The 22,999-nt window shown below is 40.7% G+C and overlaps 1 protein-coding gene across 4 annotated transcripts in view; it reads right to left on the minus strand.

The window, feature by feature from the left end:
• Window positions 1–626: 626 nt before the first annotated feature.
• filip1l (filamin A interacting protein 1-like) overlaps window positions 627–22,999 on the minus strand; it is a 215,418-nt gene continuing 193,045 nt past the window's right edge. For 2 of the 4 annotated variants that reach the window (XM_063050513.1, XM_063050515.1), the window contains one exon: window positions 627–1,572. In XM_063050513.1, the coding sequence (XP_062906583.1) occupies window positions 1,453–1,572 (120 nt within the window). In that variant the 3' untranslated portion in view covers window positions 627–1,452. The remainder of the gene's footprint in view (window positions 1,573–22,999) is intronic. The other 2 variants (XM_063050517.1, XM_063050516.1) reach the window with 1 other exon arrangement.

The following is a 22,999-nucleotide window of genomic DNA, read 5'->3' on the forward strand; positions in this document are numbered from 1 at the left end:
GCTCTATCCTTCCCCCTCCTGTCTTCTTCTATCATTTTGGATCTCCCCCTCCCCCTCCAACTTTCAAATCCCTTACTCACTCTTCCTTCAGTTAGTCCTGACGAAGGGTCTCGGCCTGAAACGTCGACTGCACCTCTTCCTACAGATGCTGCCTGGCCTGCTGCGTTCACCAGCAACTTTGATGTGTGTTGCTTGAATTTCCAGCATCTACAGAATTCCTGTTGTTAGCATGAGTGATCAGTACTTTTGTGGTGGTTGATAGAGTGATTGTATACCTCGTATGTTGACCTATCCAATGTCTGGCCATCAGCTGGGTATAAATCAGTTTTGCTTGGAAATGATAATAAAATGTTGCACTTTCATTAAAAGAAGTGGACATCACAAAATAACTGGGAGTCGAATTCAGCTTATTATATAAGGAAATGTAAGAAACTGGGAAAAATTACACCTCATTGAAAATGTATGCATATAGTTTGCATGTTAAATGAAATTCTGACTAGGCAGGTATTTAACGGGTATAAAGTGCATTGTGACTGTAAAACATCTGCAACTTTTTAATATACATCATAATTGCTCAAACAAACCAATAGACGTGAATCTAACTATTTTTCAGTTTTGCGTAATCTGCATTTAATTTTTGGAGCCTTATTCAATATTTAACTATTAGATTCCTCCCACAATGTTTTAGTGTATCCATTACTTATGGTAGTTATATTTTCCATTTGAACAGTTCAGTGCATTTTAATCTGGTTCTTAATGCTTAAATTGAATTGATCCCTCATTTCACAAGACTGCTTTTGAAAATCTTCCTCTCTAAAGCAGGTGGTCTCTCTCCAGTAACATTAACAGCTTGTGGCAGTCTTCTGTGCTGTTACAAAGAGAGTGACTGCATGCCTTTATTCAAGTTGTAAGATCATGCTTGAGTTTATGTAGAAATATTTGATAAATTTACACTTGAACTGGAATGAAGTGGTCAACGATGCAGAGAATTCCTCTTGGTCTTGTTGCCACATCCTTTTGTAGGAACAGTTTCTCAACTAAGGTGGTTCAATTCTTGGCAGCAAGAATATTGACACTTAATATTCAGCTAGACAGAGAATTCAACTCGAAACTTATCATTTTAGGAGCTTGTCTGAAACTTAGCATAACCATCAGAGATTAACAGATAACTTTTAATCTTATTTCTCTGTGAGGCAATCACCTCTTAACATCATTTATCAAGTTGATTTTTCAGGCTTGTGATGGATTTTTGCAGCCGTTTTCTTCACACGTTTGTGGAAAACGGTCAATAATTCACACTTGTTGCAGGTTTAACTGAACACAAATAACCCTGCAGCCTATTGGTAATGGTTGTTTGCACATTCTGTGCTAGATAAAATATGTTACATTTTTCCAAAACTAGATTACAGAAATCGGAGGTACCACTTTTTGCCTGTTTTCATACAGGTTTTCTTATGACTGCAGCTCAGATTTGGAAATGGGTCTTTCAGGCATCTTGAACTTTATTGAACTGGATCTTGGTTTAGGAATCCGAGTTGGAATTGGGTGTCGTACTATATTCTCCTGTGCAACCTGCAGGAAAGATTTGCAGAACAAGCATTAGAAATGGAATATAGCAGTGGTATTTATATGCAATATGGTTTCAAGAAGTTTGTAATGAATCCTTTAGAGAGCTCTAGTTGTTTGTTTTGACTGGTGCTAAATTAGACAATTTATTTTATAAAACACCACGGTTTGTTGCAATACAGTCCAATTCGTTAATTCACAGTGTGCACAGCAGTACTTAAGACTGTGTTTCAATTGCAATGTATGAAACTTGTCAAATACTGTTCAGACTTTAGTTGATATGTATTACAGTATAATTTTTATCCATTTCTTGTCAAGTTTTTCTGGCTGTAACAAGTTTTTTGATGTTGAGAAATTCTGGCAGTTGCATTTTTAGACCTGTAGATGGGGACAAGTGCTTTAAGATGTTAAAACTTTTCTACATAGAAAATCTACAGCTCTAATGATACGACTTTTGAACACAGTGCTGAGAATGGAAAGGGATTTGCTTCACATAACCAATTCCATTGAATTAATTATTGAATTTTTCTGTATATCTATATTTTTCTTATTTTTTAAATGGAAATCTTAAGCTATTTCTTTTCTCATTACTTGCCTTGCTAGAGAGAATATATATGTGTTTACTCGTGCTTATGAGAGAATGGCGCATAATGAATACCATTTTGTGTTTATTCACTTGAAATGACAATCTCCATAAGTTAACAACAATCGTAATGTGGAAGCACAATCAAAACGTGTTTACGCCACAAGCTGATTACAGGTTTCCCCCTGCCATCTGAAGGTAGAGCATTCCTATGAAATGGTTCATAAGCCGGAATGTCATAAAGCGAAGAAGCAATTACCATTTATTTATATGGGAAAAATTTGTGAGCGTTTGCAGACCCAGAAATAACCTATCAAATCATGCCAAATAATACATAAAACCTAAAATAACAGTAACATATAGTAAAAGCAGGAATGATATGATGAATACACGGCCATATAAAGTAGAAATGCTTTCCCACAATCATTGCCGGCACTGTTCTCCGTAGCGAAAATCTCACGCAAGCGCCGTCGGCAAAAACACAGTGCAAGCGCTCTCCAGTAACCTTTAAGCTATGAACCTGCCAAATAACACGTAAAAATACACAGCCGATATAAAGTAGAAATAATGTATGTACAGTGTAGTATCACTTACCGGAATTGGGACAGCGCCGAGCACACTGATGGTGGTGTGTTAGGCTGAGTCATTGGAGGTTGGAGTGGTGCAGTGGCCCCCACCCTCCTGGCAGCGAACCAATACTGATCCGCGAAGCATGCAGGGGTACAGCGGTAGCCGGAATGCACTCAGCACATCTTTAAGGAAAAAACCGAAATAAACAAACTAATTAATTAGGTGCCGCCCGGCACATAAAATGTTGGCCCAGATCAGAGGCGTCGCAATCGGCAATCGCCTCTGATCTGGGCCAACATTTACGTGTCGGGCGGCACCTAACTAATTGTTTATTTCGGCTTTTTTTCTTAAAGGTGTGCTGGGTGCGTCCCAGGAATGAAAGGATTAATCTATGAGGAGTTAATGTATGAAGGGTTAATGTCTGGGCCCATACTCGCTGGAGTTTAGAAGAGGGAGATCTCTTTCTTTTTAAATCTTTTTATTAAGAAGAGGGAGATCTCATTGAAACCTATCAAATATTGAAAGGCAGGTGGATGTGGAGAGGATGTTTCATATAGGGGGGAGTTGACAACCAAAGGGCACAGCCTCAGAATAAAGGAATGTCCATTCAGAACAGAGATGAGTTGGAATTTCTTTAGCCAGAGGGTAATGAATCCTGGGGTATTCATTGTCACTGACAGCTGTGGAGGCCAAGTCATTGGTATATTTCAAGCATATGTTGATAGGTGCTTGATTTGACAGTGTGTCAAAAGCTTTGGGGAGAAGAGAGGAGAATGGAGTTGAGGGGGATAATAAATTAGCCATGATGGAGCAGACTCGATGGGTCGAATGGTTTAATTCTGCTCCTTTGTCTTATGGGCTTGTGGACAAGTGCATTTCCAGCATTGGTCATGCTGGAGAGCATTTGGAGGGCTATGAGGTGCACAACAAGGTTTGCACTCCGTACACAATTTTGTGTTCTGGACTGCTCAGAGGTTGCTGTGACACATTCTTCAGATAGAATATATTTCTCTGTTGATATCTGCTGCATTCTGCACAATCCCTCTGTAATGAGGGCGAAGTCAATACGAAGATCCTCCTCATTATCTTGCCTCTCACACAGATGGTTTGTGCCTGAATGCTGCAGATCACAGGCACATTTTGGTCTTAGAGTGAAAAGAGATGTTACTGTATACCTGGCCATGATCATCTCAAATAAATACTTTCAAAGTCATCTCGTGACTTTGACTTCCCATTGGGTCAAAATGAGATGAAATTGAATGTAAACCCATTGATTTGATTTAATTTAAACCGAGTGACTTAATTATTTTCTCTAGCATCCTTTTGGAAGCTGCATGAACTACGTTTGTGACTCAGCTGTGTCTTGCAAAGTGATTCTAAGTTAAAGTTACGTGTAGGCTCTGTAAAATGCTTTCTGCTTGCCCTTGAGAGAAGTTCCAAAGACAGTGGTAAATCTGCAACTCATTCAACACCAAAGGGCCTGCTGTATTGTCAGTCCATGATTTGCTTTGAAAATTTCCTCAAAGAGTTCTGCTTCCTTTTATTACAAGAAGGCATAATCTAGAAGCCAAAGCCATGTCACTGTTTTGTGATTCAAAAGCAAACTTCAATACAGTAGATTCCAGTTAATTGAGACACGTTACAACCAGTACATTTTGGCTCAATTAAGCGGCTGCCCCAATTAGCCGAAGTTTCATGGAAATAGTTTGAGGAATAAAAAAAAAAGGTAAATTACCACTTATTTGAGTAAAAAAATTATGTATTTAAATGAAATACAAAAACAAGTTAGAACGCTACCAATGTTACTACAGAATCGACAGAGGAATTTATCCAGTGTATGCTGCTGTCCAGGCAGGGGTAACACTTGGTGAAAGGGCTTATCATGTCATTCTGGGGCAGCTCGCTCACCTTTGGTCCCCACTGGACACTCAGCTGTCACCTAGGCTCAGGGTAGCTGTTTATATAGCTTTAGCAGACAGTCTCAACCAGATGAGGGTAGCCAGTGGGCCTCAAACCCCGGTGAAATAGGGATGTCCCAACATGTGAAGTTAGCTCCGGCAGACTTGGCGGATGCGAGGGACAGTGAGATCCAATGGTCAAGAAGGCTGTTCTGCAATGCTTTGTGAAGAGCAAAGGGTAGAATAAGGCACAGAAGAAGTCATGGTCATCCACTGCAACCAAGGAAGACCCCAGTTTGTGACAACTACTTGTACCACTGGATCAGAACTTCCAAAGTTGATAGAGTGGAGCTGTCCCAATGCAACAGCTTTTCCACTTTAGAAACTCTCCTGCACAGGTTTTGCTGTCGTCATCAGAAATGACGGACGACCAGCACACTGCTATGTTCTTTCCATTGACTGTAAATGAACAAAATTACTGCAGACACCTAGAGCACATAATGGACTGCCTTCATACAATGCTATGTTGATACCTACAAATTCTTCATAGTTCCTAACCTGCAGATGTAGTTAATTCATTTTGAGTTTCACTCCCGGCCATTATTGGCAAAAATCACTTTTTTTTTTAAACGCGACATATGCAAATGGTGCTATTTAAAAACTTTGACAAACTTCAATAGATGTGCGGTGGAGAGTATATTGACTGGTTGCATCAAAGGCTGGTATGGAAACACCAATGCCCTTGTACGATAGTGAATGCAGCACAGTTCATCACATCTACATGGAGCACTATTGAAGGAGAGCAGCATCCATCATAAAGGACCCCCACCATCCAGGCCATTCTCTCTTCTTGCTGCTACTGCTACTCAGGAAGAAAATGCATGAGCTGCACCATCAGGTTCAGGTACAGTTATTACCCATCAACCATCTCAGGCTCTTGAACCAGAGGGGATAACTTCACCGAACTGGACTCACTTTCAAGAACTCTTCATCTCAAGTTCTCAGTATTTATTATGTATTTATTTATTATTATTTTTTTCTCTTTCTTTTTGTATTTGTAGTTTGTTTTTTTTTGCACAATGTTGTGTGCCAGGTTGGGTGTGGTTTTCACTGATTCTATTGTGTTTCTTATATTTAATGTGATGCTTGCGCGAAAATGAATCGCAGAGTTGTATTTGGTGACATTTATGTACTTTGATAATAAATTTACTTTGAACATTGAAACTGTTTGCTCTAAGAATGGTGTTCTGTTTAATGACCACACAAATTCATGCAACTGTACTAGTTAGAAACAGTTTGGCAACAGTCTTTTGCCCCAATTAAGTAGCACAGCATCACAAATAAATGAAGCAAATCCCAGCAGTTTTCTCGTAAACACGAGGAATTCTGCAGATGCTGGAAATTCAAGCAACACACATCAAAGTTGCTGGTGAACGCAGCAGGCCAGGCAGCATCTCTAGGAAGAGGTACAGTCGACGTTTCGGGCCGAGACCCTTTTAGACTGGATTTTCTGATGGCTTCTGCTGATACTATTGAACTTCGGTCAATAAAAGCGGAGGGAGGTTGTAGGTATTAGACACATAGAAAAGTACAGCACAGAAACAGGCCCTTTGACTCATTTAGTCCATGCTAAAACCATTTTAAACAGCCCACTCCCAACGAGCTGCACGGGGAGCATAACCCTCCATACCCCTACCATCCATCTACCTACCCAAACTTCACTTAAAAGTTGAAATCAAGCTCTCATTTGAGCTGAATGTTGCAAAGAGTAATTTTAGCCCTTCATGGCATGGTTCTTCAGCATGCCTTCACAGACTGAGTGGTTGTAATCTTAGCTAGCTTCCCCGAGGCAACGCCTCCACGAAGTTGTGGAGGAACAATGGTTTCTGTCAGCCTGACACAGGACAACATTATTGCACTGGCTGGAACTCCAGAATCCCTCAGAGGCAGGGTATCCGCAGGCTTTGCAAAACACTGGAAGCCAGGTTGCTAGAATGTTGACACTCTCAAAATCCTGACACCTCAAATGCCCAGAGCCAAAATTATTTCTTCTTCCTCCTTATTGCCCAACCACCACTGAAATCGCATTACTTCCTAATGAAAAGCATATTTCAACAGTCAAAAATTGGTGTTGACACAATCTCGTGTCATGGAGTGGCAAGTCTTCACCAGCTGGCAGAACAGAAAGTGCTCTCTAGTCTGCTTCTTGCTGTAGCTAGAGATTTTGTTGAAGTTTCCCCATTTTGCCATGCGTATTTCTGATCTGAAGAAACAATTTGAAGTTTTCTAGGTCGTCCACACATCCTGCATCAGATATGCTGTTGGTCAGATTGACATTAGGAACCTCTTGCATAACTTTCGACATTTAGTTGAGCCACGTGACCAGCTGATTTTATCTGGTTGCTGTGTACGTATCTTTTGCAATTGGTGTTTTTTGAGTGTCTGGGAGTAATGTTGCACAAAAAAAATATATACACAGCACGTCTGGCAGCATCTGGAGGGAAATGCAGAGTCAACATGTTCTTAAGTGGAAATGTCAACTGCCCATTTGTTTTTTTGCTCCAGATTCCAACATCTGCAGTCGCTGAATACACAGTATTGACGTGATTTAAAAGAAACGTGATTTGATAGCTGTGGTTTAGTATCAAATCAGAAACAAGAGAAAATCTGCAGATGCTGGAATCTAAGCAACGCACACAAAGTGCTAGAGGAACTCAGCAGGCCAGGCAGCATCTATGGAAAAGAGTACCGTGACATTCAGGGCCCCAAAACAGTCCTTCCAGGTGAGGCCATACTTCACTTGCGAGTTAGTTGGGGTCATGTACTGTGTCCGGTGCTCCCGGTGTGGCCTCCTGCATGTTGGTGAGACCCGACGTAGATTGTGTGACCACTTTGCTGAGCACCTACGCTCTGTTCGCCAGAAGAAGTGAGATCTCCCAGTGGCCACCCATTTTAATTCCACTTCCCCCATTCCGATATATCTATTCAGAACCTCCTCCACTGTTGTGAAGAGGCCACACTTAGATTAACCAATTTCCCCCGGGATCAATAAAGTATGACTATGATTGGAGGAATAACACCTTATATTCCGTCTGGCTAGCCTCCAACCTGATGGCATGAACATCAATTTCTCGAACTTCCTATAATGCCCCGTCCCCCCCCTCACCATTCCCCATTCCCTTTTCCCTCTCTTACCTTATCTCCTTGCCCACCCATCACCTCCCTCTACTGCTCCTTCCTCCTTTTCTTTCTTCCATGATCTTCTGTCAGACTCACTCTTCTCCAGCCTTGTATCTCTTTCACCAATCAGCTTCCCAGCTCTTTACTTCATCCCTCCCACTTCAGGTTTCACCAATCAACTTGTGTTTCTGTCTCCCCTCCCGGCATCTTTTAAACCTACTCCTCAGCACTTTTTCTCCAGTCCTGTCGAAGGGTCTCAGCCCAAAACATCGAGTGCACTCTTTTTCCATAGATGCTGCCTGGCCTGCTGAGTTCCCCCTGCACTTTGTGTGTGTTGTTTAGTATCAGATACATTTTACACAGTGTGGATGAACATTTATCTTAATTGTTGCTGTATTTTGTGGTCTGGAGGCTGACCCCATGTTCCCAGTACTTCTTCATTGTGTTGTTGAGATAGAAAGTAAACCCACAACTTGTTGCCCAGTCAGTGTATTGCTGCAGGGAACAGCTGACAGCATGTTACCTTCTGCAAGAGAGAGTGGTCACAGTCTGTAGCTGTGATACTCCTCCCATGTCGAATAACTGGAAATGTTTGTAATCTAGTTGTGTGCGAACGTGTATACGTGCCTGTCAGTTTGGTTTGACTCCTTGCTTTAATCTGTCCACTTCCTTCTGTGACATTTCTCCAGTCATCTATCCTTTTAAGACATGGAGGCATGATTTGAATTAGTGCAGGATGTTTCAGCTGATACACAGATTCCTGAAATTACTTTCACTTGATGTGCAGAGTAAGGGAGATCTTTGGAATTAGCACCTCCTCAGAATTCTTTTTTTATAGTGGAATGCACAGAAATGATTGTTCTGTAACACCAGAACAAATTAATGTGGTGTCTCCTATTTTGGAAAAATAAAAGTATAATTATGCTGTTGTAACTAGATGCAATGATTTGTTACACTTCAATTTTCCTGAAAGACACTGACTTAGAAGGTGGTATGAGCAATTTCAACAGTGGACTGAGCCAGTTGTTCTCTGCCTTATCACACTGTGACAGGTGTATTGTTTTCACTAAGTTTAGGGCTATGATGCATTAAATTTTAGAATTGCTTTCAACTGGAAGCTAAGCATTAAGCCCAAGGCCCCTACTGTGTGACTGTCCTTTACTGTTGCTTTCCTTTTAGATAAATTTGATGTGCTCTCAATTCTGATGCTTAACCTTTTCTAGTAATAGTTTTGAATCCAACTCCAAATCGATCAGTTACTGTGCAGCAAATGTTTTCATGCTCTGCTCAGAAGATATTAGCATTGTGGTACATCTGTGTACTGTCAGCAGGCTGGATGGAGAGCGAGGTGTCTCCCAGTGGAGGTTGGTTGTCAGGGATTCGTAGCCCGTTCTTTAGTTAGAGCCTTCAGCATTTTGGGCATCGAGGGAGAGAGGAAGAGGAGAGCCATCTGCAGTACCACTGATGCGGCAGAGAGGGCCTCAAGATGGCTGTGGCTCAAAAGAGGGGAGCCATGGAGTCATAAGTAGCTAGCCATCTGGACACAAGCTGGGGTCTGATCAGCCCCGGCTGGGTCACCTGGAGGAGGTTGTATGATGTTGAAAGACCCGAAACAACCGATGATTCCAGGAACATCACTGAAGATGTGTCCAGAAGCATCAATAGATGTATGTACACAGTTTAACAAGCCAAATAAGTGGCTTTAAAGATATTTTCGGTTACTTTGAATTGGTATCTAGAAATTATTTGCACACATTTCTTGTATTTTTTCAAAAATTTGTGTTAAATGCAATATTGCATCCATCAAGATATTTCTTTGATAACTTCTATTTCTTCTATTTCTAGTACAATTCAATTATTTTTTTCTCGCAGAGTACATGAATTATTTTTGTGCACAACATTAACCTACATCACATTGATTGGCTTCTAACTTGCATGAAGAATGAAGATTTTTAACAATAATAATAACTTGATGAAAGGTCTAGTTAACATCAGAGATTTAAATCTAAGTTGCATGAAGTTCATGTAACTAGATTGTAATTGACATAATCTTAAAATGGGTGAAGAAAGAATAAAAGAAATTCTGAGACTGTGACATCATTTTACTGAAGTCTCGGTCTTTCTTAAATTACATGTACTGTACCAGAACTGTTACGGTTGTGCCCTGGAGAAATAACCATAAAGTCAAATGACATCATAATTAGAAACCTATTAAATACTTAATTTTTGTTTGATGTGTCACAGCTGGATCTATATGTAAACTTCATACAGACAGATTCATTTCTCAACTTGGAGTTTTTTCCTCTCCATGAATTCATTGTGAAGAAAGACAGCTCACTAATTGAAATATTTTCTGATTTTATCTCCATAACATAACGTGTATGAATTAAAAGCAATACCATCAAAAAAGACAGCTATTGAATTCAGTTAATTGATATAATATCTTAAAGGTGCCATTATTAAGGGTGTTGTTTAGAGATGGAAGAGCTTGTGGCCTGGTTCCAGGCAAGTAACCTCTTTCTCAATGTCAACAAGTGAAAGGAGGTGGTAATCGACTTCAGAAGAACTCACACCACTCATACCCCTCATGCCCCTCTTTACATCGGCAGCACAGTAGCTGAAACTGCAAGCAGCTCCAAACTCTTGGGAGTGCACATTTCGCACAACCTCTCATGGTCCCAGAACAGATTCTACACAATCAAGAAAGCTCACTAACGTTTACTTTCTGAGAAAGCCAAACAGAACCGGATTATGCACATGAATACTTGTGTCTTTTGCCCTACAGATGCACAGTAGAGAGCATCCTAATATGCTACATCAATGCATGGTACAGAATCTGCACTGTAGCAGACAGGAAAGCTCTGCATTGGACAGTCAAAACTGCCCCAATACTTAATCAGTACCAGCCTACCCACCAGTAAGGACATGTATGCAGAAAGGTATCAGAAAAAGAACAGCATCATCATGAAAGGATCTCATCCATCTTCCTCATGGACTGTTGGTCTCACTCTCATCAGGGAGGAGGCTACAAAGCCTCCACACCAGGACCACCAGACTCAAAAGTAGTTACTTTCCCCAAGCAGTAAAGCTGATCAATGCCTCCACCCACTAACCCACCTCATCTTCCCCACCCTCACCCCTACCATCACTGCTTTATCACTCTCTGTCAGCGTCACCTTATATATACAGACACTCCTGTTCCTAGTGTAACTTTATGGACATGAAGTCAATCTATGTACATAAGCTATCTTATGTAAGCAACACACTCAAAATGCCGGGGGATCTCAGCAGGCCAGGTGGCATCTATAGAAAAGAGTACAGTTGACATCTCGACCGGAAATATTGATTGTACTCTTTTCCATAAATGCTGCCTGGCCTGTTCAGTTCCTCCAGTATTTTGTGAGTGTTGCTAGGAGTTATGACATCTGCAGATTTTCTGTTTTTTTGTGATTGAGCTATCTTATGTATTTATATATTTTTTATTATTGTGTTTTTTATCTTATTGTTTTTGTGCTGTAACAGTTCCAGAGTAACAATAATTTTGTATTCCTTTATACTTGTGTACTGGAAATGATATTAAACAATCTTGAATTATTTGGATTCAAGAGGCTATTTACGGGTGACCCCTGTGATATGGCGGTTGGGTTATGGAAATTCGCGTTTACAAATTTCATAAATCACCACCCAACCATTGAGGTAAGAGTAATTGTCTAACTATCTACAACAACTTTTTTTTTAATTGCATCTCTTGATACTGTTTTGCAAGGCTAATTAATGTGATTTTGCTATATTTGCAAAGATACCTAACCATAAGGCATAGGAGCAGAATTAGGCTATTCAGCCCGTCGAGTCTGCTCTGCCATTCCATCATGGCTGATCCTGGATCCCACTCAACCCCATACACCTGCCTTCTTGCAATATCCTTTGATACCCTGACCAATCAGGAAACTATCCACATCCACCTTAAATATATGCATGGACTTGACCTCCACCGCAGTCTGTGGCAGAGCATTCCACAGATTCACGACGTTCTGGATAAAAAAAGTTCCTCCTTACCTCTGTTCTAAAAGGTCGCCTCTAATTTTGAGGATGTATCCTCAAATTCTTGATACCCCCACCATAGGAAACATCCTCTCCACATCCACCCTACCTAACCTTTTTACCATTCGGTAGATTTTAATGAGATCCCCCTCCCCCCCGCCCCACATTCTTCTAAATCCCAGTGAGTACATGACCAAAGCTACCAAACACTCCTTATATATTAACCCCTCTATTCCCGGAATCATCCTCATGAATGTCCTCGGGACTCTGTCCGATGATATCACATCCGTTCTTAAGATATGGGGCCCGAAACTGTTGACAATATGCCAAGTGCGGCCTGACTAGTGTCTTATAAAGCCTCAGCATTATCTCCCTGCTTTTATATTCTATTCTCCTTGAAATAAGTGGCAATATTGCATATGTCTTCTTCACCACAGACAACCTGCAAATCAACCTTCTGGGACCTAAGTCATATTGTCTTAGCACCTGTAATATTGCGTTACTGTCACAAATTCCTCCCAAATTAATTTGCTTTTGATCCAGTAAACGTACATGGTGTCATGAAGATACAGGTAACCTCTGCACTACAGAGGATGGGTGTGTTCCAAGAAAATAGTCTTACATTTTCTTACATGTTGTGTAATGCAAAGCCACACCATCAGCATATGTGTGTGTGTATGTGTGTGCGGCCAGAAAGTTCTATTTTAACTTCATCAGTCCACAGGACTTGTCTCCAAAATGCATCAGGCTTGTTTAGATGTTCCTTTGAACCTTTTGAATAGAACTTTTTGGCTGCAATGAGCAAAGGTATGTTTGGAGAAAAAAAGGGTGCAGAATTTCACGAAAAGAACCCCTCTCCAACTGTTAAGCCCGGCAGTGGATCGATCATGCTTTGGGCTTGTGTTGCAGCCACTGGCATGGGGAACATTTACTGGTAGAGGGAAGAATAAATTCAATTAAATACCAGCAAATTCTGGAAGCAAACATCACACCATCTGTAAAAAAAAAAGCCGAAGATGAAAAGAAGATGGCTTCTACAACAGGATAATGATCCTAAACACACCTAAAAATCCACAATGGACTACCTCAAGAGGTGCAAGCTGAAGGTTTTGCCATGGCCCTCACAGTCCCCATCATTGAGAATCTGTGGCTAGACCTCAAAAGAGTAGTGCATGTAAGGCGGCCCAAGAATCTCACAGAACCAGAAGTCTTTTGCAAGGAAGAATGGGCGAAAATCCCCCAAACAAGAATTGAAAGACTCTTAGCTGGTCACAGAAAGTGTTTACAAGCTGTGATACTTGCCAAAGGGGGTGTTACTAAGTACTGACAATGCAGGGTGTCCTAACTTTTGCTTCAGGCCCTTTTCCTTTTTTGTTATTTTGAAACTGTAAAAGATGGAAATAAAAAATTTTTCTTGCTTAAAATATTAAAGAAATGTGTCATCTTTAACTTTATGCCTTTTGGAAATCAGTTCATCTTCTACTCGCTTAACTATTCACAGTAACAGAAACTTTGACTAGGGGTGCCCAAACTTTTGCATGCCACTGTGTGTGTGTATGTATGTATGTATGTATGTATACATAGAGTATTTATTTTCTTGTTCACATAAATTTCATAAGAGCAAAGTTTATTATGAGTCCCATATTTTTTAGTGGTAGTGGATTTCTTAAGGGCGAATATCCATTACCCAAACTGCTGTAATGTGAGGGTCACCTGTAATATTATTGTATTAGTAAGTGAAACAGAGAGAAGGATAATGATGATGTATTGTGCATGTGTGCTGACAAATGTTTTGTATTCCCATTTGATGAGGAGAGTAATTTAAAGGAAAGAGACAGAAACGTTGGCAACCGCTATGTAAATTTCATTTAGTCCATAATCTTATGAAAAATGATCTTTTAATCTGCATACTTTTATGATCTGTTCCATAAAACTGAAGATTAACCAAAATTAAACCAGGTTTTTAACAGTTAAGCATTGGTTTCATAAACTTAGCATGTATACTTTAGAGTTTCAAGGTTCATGGAGATCTAATCAGATATTTAAAATGATTATAGAGATTTAACAGAGTAGATGCAGAGCAACTATTTCCTCTCATGGGGTAATCTGGAACATGAAAGCATACTCTTAAAATTAGAACTCGACTGTCAGGAATAAAATTTGTAAGTTTGGAAGATGGTGCAAAAGTTGGAGCATGCTTTGTAGCTTTTGAGCATTTGAAAGTTTATACAACTTTTCAGCATTTTGTTAGGCAAGTCTATAAAGGAAGATGAGAGTAGACTAGTCATGATCTGATTGAATTGTGGATGACACAGGAATGTGTTACCAGGTGCTGTTGCCTCACAGCTTTCTGGCCCAATTTTGACTCCAGATTTCCTCCCAGGTGCTTGGGTTTCTTCCCACATGCGAAAGGTGGTAGGGAGGTTAATTTGTTACTACAAATCACCCTTCCTTGTTGCAAGAGCATTGATGGGCATGTGTGAGAGACTAAGTTTTAGGGCTACAGTGAAATAGGAGGGAGTGGGGCAAGTGGGATTGTTCTGTTAGGAATAGCATGGACCTGTGTCATATTAATTAATTAAAGTAGATAAATAAAATCCTTTTTAAAGCAACCACAGCTGGATTATACTATGTGAGAAATTGGTGACATGACACTTTACACTGTGCTGACTCTGATAGAACTTTAAAATTTCCATTCCCCCCGTTGTTTCCTCTTAGCTCCTCAGAATGTCATGCTAGCATCTTGGCCTTGTAAAAAACAGACCAACACTAAAGAAATGGCATGGTTGCCATCCGATGTGCCACAAGGCACAGAAAGGAACAATAACACACTGTAGTAACAATGTGTTGTTGATGAAGGGAATTGGTGGATGGGATATAGGCAGCTTTGTCATGGAGTCATTACAGTACAGTCACAGGCTCTTTGGCCCATCTCGTCCACGCCAAACTGTTAATCTGCCTGGTCTTGTCAGCCTGCACAGGGCTCATAGCTCTCCACACCCCTCCCATCCATATACTTATCTAAATTTCTCTTAAGTGAACCCGCATCCACCACTTCGGCTGGCAGCTTGTTCCACACTCTCACCTCCCTTTGGGTGATGAAATTCCCCATTATGACCTTGTGATGGAAGGAACGGTGCTGTTCTGAGGAATGCTTTCCATCACTTTGTTGAAGATCGAGAGGAGACTCATTGGGTGGCAATTGGCTCAGTTGAATTTGAAGTTGGCAGATTTAAAAATGAATCAGAAGTTTCCAGTCTTATTGAAAACTGGTACTTTTTGTGAAATAAAATGCTCCCTTGGAAATTACTTTTGGCTGTGTTAGTTGTTGAAAGCTTAACATACTTGAATAACATCCTCTGTCTATTATTTTAGCTTTCCTGAATAACTGAAATAATAATTGTTTAAGTTGTAGACATAGAAATATCACGTTTTATATGTTTCTTTAACACTGTTGTTAGTGCTCTTTATGGACTACTTTTGTTAAATCTGTGTAAGATCTTGAAATAGTGAAATATAAAACTCCGTGAAATATGTTTACTGCTGCATAGAACCTTCCCTGACATTATACGTTTAAGACAGTAAGAGCATAAGGCATAGGAGCAGAATTAGGCCATTCAGCCCATCGAGTCTACCCTGCTATTTGATCATGTCTGATTTATTACTCCTTTTAACCCCGTTCTACTACCTTCTCCACATAGCCTTTGATGGCTTTACTAGCTAAGAACCTTACTTTAAATACACCCAATGACTTGTCTTCAACAGCTATATGTGATAATGAATGCCACGGATTCATTATGCTTTGTTTAAATAATTGAGTCCTCATCTCTGTTCTAAAGAGACGTCCTTCTATTCTGAGGCTGTACTTCTGGCCCCAGACTTCCCCACTATAGGAATTACTTTCTCCACTTCTACTCCTTTCAATATTTGATAGGTTTCAGTATGATTTCCACACACGCACACCCCACCCCACCCTCGTTCCCTAAACTCCAGAAAAACTACAGGCCGAGGGCCATCAAACACTTCTCATATGTTAACTCTTTGATTCCCAGAATAATTTTCATGACCTTCCTCTGGACCCTCTCCACTGGCAGCATGACGAAGGGTCTCAGCCTGAAACTGTGCTTCTTCCTATGGATGCTGTCTGGCCTGCTGCGTTCCACCAGCATTTTGTGTGGATATTCTTTCTTAGATAAGGGGCCGAAAGCTGTTTACAAAACCCCAGGTACAGTCTGACCAATGACTTATAAAGCCTCATCCTTCCTTTTGTATTCTAGTCATCTTGAAATGAATGCGAACTTTACATTTGCTGGATGACGGAATTGATGGCTTTGTGACCAAGTTTGCGGATGATACAAAGACAGGTGGACAGGCAGGTAGTGTTGAGGAACCAAGGAGTCTGCAGAAGCAGTTTGGGAGAATGGGCAAAGAAGTAGCAGATGGAATATAGTGTAAGGAAGTGTACGGTCATGCACTTTGGTAGAAGGAATAAAGGCATAGATTATTTTCTAAGCAGTGAGAAAATTAAAATATCAGATGTACAAAGTGTCTTGGGAATCCTTATGTAACTTGCAGGTCAAGTTGATGGTAAGGAAGGCAAATGAAAAATTAGCAAACACGAAAAAATCTGCAGATACTGGAATTTCAAGCAATACACATCAAAGTTGCTGGTGAATGCAGCAGGCCAGGCAGCATCTCTAGGAAGAGGTACAGTCGACGTTTCAGGCCAAGACCCTTCGTCAGGACTAACTGAAAGAACTGAAAAGTTAGCATTCATTTTGAGAGAACTAGGATATAAGAGCAAGGATGTAATGCTCTGGAAGGCTTTGGTCAGACCACACTCGGAATATTGTGAACAGACTTGGGCCCCTTAACTAAGAAAGGATGTGCTGGCATTGGACAAAGTCCAGAGGAGGTTCATGAGAATAATACCAGGAATGTCAGATATAACATGTGAGGAGGGGTTTGATGTCTCTGGGCCTGTACTCACTGGGATTTAGAAGAATGAAGGGGGGATCTTATTGAAAACTGTCAAATATTGAAAGGCCTGGATATAGTGAGTGTGGAGAGGATGTTTCCTATAGCAGGTAAGCCTAGGACCAGAGGGCACAGCCTCAGTAAAGAGGGCTGTCCAATAAATCAGCCACAATGGAATGGTGGGGCAGACTTGACAGGCTGAATGGCCCAATTCTGCTCCTTAGTCTTATGGACTCAACTTGCACGTAACCTTTAGGAAATCTTGCACTTTTGATTACTGTATTTTCTTCCTGGTTATAAAATACTATATGCCTTTATTCCTTCTATCAAAGCACATCACCATATACTTTCCTATGCTATTCTCTATCAGCCACTTCTTTTCCCATCCTCCTAAGTCCCTCTGCTGACTCCTCCTCAATACTATGTGCCCCTTTTGGCATCTGTCCCAAAATAACGCTACCAAGACTGTTTTTTTAAGATCACTTTGCCTTGGATCCCTGTGCCTCGTAGTCAGTCTATGTTGCTAAAGATACCTGTCAGTTAAACAATTGACAAATATATTTATAGTTATAAAACCAAGAAAATGTACAATCATTTTCAACATGGTATGATAATTTTACTGATCAGTAAGACTGCAAACTATAAATAGACTGCTTGGATGGGCAAATCAATTTCGTTAGCAAGAGGACCCACAAGTACCACTTAATAAAGACATACAGTACATGTATGAAAGACTGGACTTCGCTTGGCCAGAAGACAGTATAGGTTGATTTTATGAAGGGAAGAAACAGTAAATAAGAACAAACTAATTGTCCAAATTGAGCAGATGTCAAGATTGAGAGATTTTAACTGTGACTACAAGATTGCTACCAGATGGAAATATAGGTATATGTTGAATCCTGATCTTATAGTTGGAACGGTATTTCAGTTCATGAGACTTCATCAAAGTTGCCATATTCTTGTGTGGTAGTTCCATAATTCACATTTCTAGTTCAAAATTTCACATCTTCTAAAAGAGATTTGCGGGTAAAATTAATAGATGGGGAGAGCTCTAGGATTCTTTGCCCAATAGTTGTTCTTCATGGTGATCCTGATCTCCAAAGATAGATTTTCACTGGGGGAAAAGAATGGAAATTGAGAATTGGATCTGTAACTGATTTTATCCCTTCTATCTTCGCTATGAGGAACAATGGTGACTGTGGTATAGGGAGATTTTAACCTAGGATATTTCAGATCCTTATGGCTCTAAAATATATTACATCATATGATCTGCTTTCTATGGGTGACAGCAGGGGTCCCTAACCTTTTTTGCACCGCAGACCGGTTTAAATTGACAGTATTCTTGCGGACCGGCTGACGGTGGTGGGGGGGGTGGTGTTCAAGTTCAACGGTGCGTGACAGGGAATGAGGAAAGGTGCAGCTGACTCGTATTGTTTCATATCGCCAAATCATATTGTTTCCTTGGGGACCACTGGGTTACAGAATACCTCATTATGTAAAATCAGTCAGAAAGATGAGTTTGAATCAATTTAAAAACTATTCATTGACCAGTTGATCCTCCTCCTTGCACATAATACACTAGTACTGACTGCTGGGAAGATGCAAAAACTGACTTTTTTTTGATTTTGAAGTAATCTAATGATTTAGTAATTAAGGTACTGTGCTATTGTATTCTATGTTCTATATCGTTATCATGTTTTCTTTAATTTGACTTTGTATTTTTTCTGCTAGATTTCACTGTTAAATTTGGAGATGCAGCAGACTTAAGGGTTCTGCAATGAGATGTTTTTACAAGATGCTATTTTGGTCATAAAAAATGAAAAAAAAAACAGAATAATAATATGGTAACATAAAAATGTATATATAATGGATTCCAGTTAATTGGGACATACTGGGACCAGTACATTTTGGCCCAATTAAACAGCTGCCCCAATTAGTTGATTTTTTATGGAAATAGTTAAATGAGTAACGAATTATGTTTTGAAATGAAATACAGAACAAATTGGAACATTCCCAAATACCACTACAGTACTATAAAACTGTGTATTAGTTCCTAATAGTTCTCGACGGGGGAATTCGTCTGCCATGTTCTATTGAAATCAGTTGTACAAAATCAGACATCTAGTGTCTTCGTCCAATGCTTTTTATGATTACATCCTCATAATCTTCATTTCCATAATAAAATTCAAGATGATTATAGATGTCTTCAAATTCTTTGTAGTTTCTAGCTTGTTGATGTTGTGAAATCATTTCATTTTCACTCCTGGTCATTACCTCTTGCCATCTCCATCTCCAAGCCTGATTGCTTGAAACCACAGTGAGCAAAGCAGTTCTGAATTGTCTTATTGCTTATTTCTTGGCAACTGTTAGTGACAAAAATCACTACTTTTTGAAAACAAGCACACACAACTGAAGCTATTTAAAAACTGCATAGTGTAGTGTCTAACAGCCACACAAGTGCACGCAACTGATGCTAGTTAGAAACTGTTTGGCAACAGTCTCCTATTTCAGTTAAGCAGCATAACATCCCATATAAACGAAGGCAATCCCAGCTATTATCTCGATCAGATTTTGTTCTTTTAAGAGTTATCCCAAATAAGATGCTGCCCTGTTTAACTCAATTAACTGGAATCTGCAGTATGTTAAATGTTGTCCTCATTAGAATGTCTGTGCTCTGAAGCACAAAAATGGGCTGCAGTTGAACAAATATAATCAGCAGCCAATCTTCAATGATAGCATGGTTTGATCAGTTGATAGCATATCCTCAGTAATGCTTTGTAGTGCAGATAAATATTTCTGTTCATATTATGCATTTGTTTCTCAGGTATTTGTTAGGAAACAAGTTTCTACAGCATTGTAGCTTTTTTGCGTGGGTTTTTCAGGGTTACATTTTCACATTGTGCACCTGTGTTTATAGTAGAGGTTATAGTAAGCACACAAATGGCTGTATTTCACATAATTTAGTGAGATTCATTTATTTATTTAGAGCTATGGCATGGAAAAGGCCCTTCTGGCCCTTCGAGCCATACACCCAGCAACCGCTGACAACCCCGATTTCACCCTGGGAAGTTACAATGACGAGTTCACCTACCGGGCCTATCTTTGGGTTGTGGGAGGAACCTGGAGGACCTGGAGAAAACCCATGCATTCCACAGGGAGGACTTACTGAGAATAGAGAATGCCAGGATTGAATTCCACCCCAAGCTGTAATAGAGTTGCGCTAACTGATACAGTATCGTGGCACTCTTTTCAACGTTTTTCTCACAGGTGAATTACCTTGAAGGATTGTTTTTATGGACTAGCACAGCAAGATTCAACAGACAGAACGAAGTAAATGACAAGCTAACCTATCTGAGCAACACACACACACACACAAAATGCTGGGGGATCTCTGAAGGTCAGGCAGCATCTATGGAAAACAGTGCAGTCAATATTTCGGGTCGGGACCCTTCATCAGAACTGGAGAGAAAAAAGATGAGGAGTCAGAGTAAGAGGTGGGGGGAAGGAAGGAAGAAATACAAGGTGACGGGTAAAGAGCTGGGAAGGGGGGAGAGTGAAGAGCTGGGAAGCTGATTGCTGAAAGAGATATAGCGTTGAGCGGGGGAATCTGATAGGAGAGGACAGAAGTGCATGGAAGAAAGAAAAAATGGTAGGAGTACCAGAGGGAGGTGGTGGGCAGGTAAGGAAATAAGGTGAGAGAGGTAAATAGGAATGGTGAATGGGGTGAGGGGGCATTACTGGAAGTTCGAGAAATCAATGTTCATGCCATCAGGTTGGAAGCTTCCCAGACAGAATATTAGGTTTTGCTCCTGATTGTGGCTTCATTGTGACTGTAGAGGAGGCCATGGACTGACATGCTGGAATGGGAATGGGAAGTGGAATTAAAATGGGTCGCCACTGGGAGATTCTGTTTTTTCTGGTGGACAGAGCCATAGGTGCTCAGTGAAGCACCTCCCAATCTACGTTGGTTCTCACCGATATACAGGAAGCTATACTGAGAGCACCGGATACAGTAGGTGACCCCAACATACTCACAGGTGAAGTGTCGCCTCACCTGGAAGGACTGTAAGGGAGGAGATGTAGGAGCAGGTGTGGCATTTGTTTGGCTTGCAAAGATAAGTGCCAGGAGGGAGATCAGTGGGGGGGATGAATGGTCACGGAAGTGGCATAGGGAGTGAATGCAGAAAGTTGGGGGGAGGGAAGGATGTCCTTGGTGGTAGGATCCCGTTTGAGATGGCAGAAGCTATGGAGAATTATGTGCTGGACGTGGAGGTTGGTGGGATGGTAGGTGAGGACAAGAAGAACCCTATCCCTGGTGGGGTTGTGGGAGGATGGGATGAGGGCAGATGTGTGCAAAACGGAAGAGAAGCTGTTAAGGGCAGCATTGATGGTGGAGGAAGGGAAGCCCCTTTCTTCGAAGAAGGAGGACATCTCCTTAGTTCTGGAATGAAAAGCCTCATCCTGAGAGTGTATGTGGTGGAGGCAGGAAGTGAGAGAAGGGAGTGGCATTCTTACAAGTAACAGGGTGGGAAGAGGTATAGTCCAGGTAGCTGTGAGAGTCCATGGGTTTATATTAGGCCTCAGTGGATAAGCTGTCTCCAGTGATGCAGACAGAAAGATCGAGAAAGAGGAGGGAGGTGTCGGAAATGGACCCAGGTAAATTTGAGAGCAGGGTGGAAGTTGGAGGTAAAGTTGATGAAGTCGCTGAGTTCCACTTGGGTGCAGGAAGCAGCACCATTGCAGTTGTTGATGTGGTGTACGAAAACTTGGGGAGTGATACCTATGTAGGTTTGGAATGTAGACCATTCTACGTAGACATAAAGGCAGGCATAGCTGGGACCCATGCGAGAGCACGTGGCTACACCTTTTGTTTGAAGGAAGTGGGAGGAGCTGAAGGAGAAATTGAGAGAGAGGGCAAGTTCCACTAGATGGAGGAGAGTGGTGCTGGAGGGGAACTGATTGGGTCTGTTGTCCAGAAAGAAATGGAGAGCTTTGAGGCCTTCCTGGTAGGAGATGGAGGTGCATTGGGACTGGATATCCATAGTGAAAGTAAGATGATCAGGGCCAGGGAACTTGAAATCATTGAAAAAATCAAGAGCGTGTGAAGTGTCACAGATGTAGTTAGGAAGGAACTGAAGCAGGGGGGATAAAACTGAGTTGAGGTATGCATATACAAGTTCAGTGTAGTAGCGAGCAGAAACAAATGTTGATGGCGTAGGTATCAACTGGGATTTCTTGTCCTGCTGAACTGAATGAAGATTGGTGTGGTGTCTTACACAAAAGTCAACACCTTTGCCAGTCCTTTATTATCTCGAGTAAGTTTGAACCTGTCATTTCAAAGTACAGTATATAAAATTGCAGCATAAAAGTAGGCCACATTGGTGTTTGGCTCCATGTAAACTGTAGTCTTGATTGTAGTCATTCTTTTATTCAGAGCGCACAGAACTGGGTCTTTAGTGCCAGGTATCATGCACACATTTCACTAATCATATTCTATTCTCCTTGCATTCTTGTCAATACCCCCAGGGTTTATCACTAAACTGGATGCAAAGGTTAGTTTACAGAGGCCAGTTAACCTCCCATTTCTTATCTGTTTAACACCAATTATGTATATAACATTTTTAAATGCTTTTATGTTCTTTGCCTCAGTCATAATTAAAATCTCTTAATCTTGGCATCTACTCAATTTGGACAAATTAGTCTGTTTTTGTTTGCTATGTTTCTTCCCTTCATTAAATCAACCTACACTGTCTTTTGGTCAAGTGAAGTCCAGTCTTTCATACATGTACTGTATGTCTTGATTAGCTGGTATTTCTGTGTCCTCCCGCTGACAAGCACTCTGAGAATTGATTTGTCCATGCAAGTAGTCTATTATTTATTTTGCAATCTTGCTGATTGGTAAAATTATCGTACCAAGTTGAAGACGATTGTTCATTTTCTTGGTTTTACAACTATAAATATATTTGTCAATTGTTGAATTGATTTTCATCTTTAGCAACATCGAATGAATATGAGGCACAGAGATCGAAGATAAAGTGATCTTAAAAAAACACAGCCACGGTAGTGTTTTTCTGGGATAGATGCCAGATTGCAAAACACAACATTATGCACTCATGACTGCCTTATGCAAACGTATTAAACACAATTACTAGATGTCACATGGACTATAACACCAGAACTCCAA

The sequence above is a fragment of the Mobula hypostoma genome, chromosome 6 (genome assembly GCF_963921235.1).
Source record: "Mobula hypostoma chromosome 6, sMobHyp1.1, whole genome shotgun sequence".
Taxonomy (NCBI): Eukaryota; Metazoa; Chordata; class Chondrichthyes; order Myliobatiformes; family Myliobatidae; genus Mobula; species Mobula hypostoma.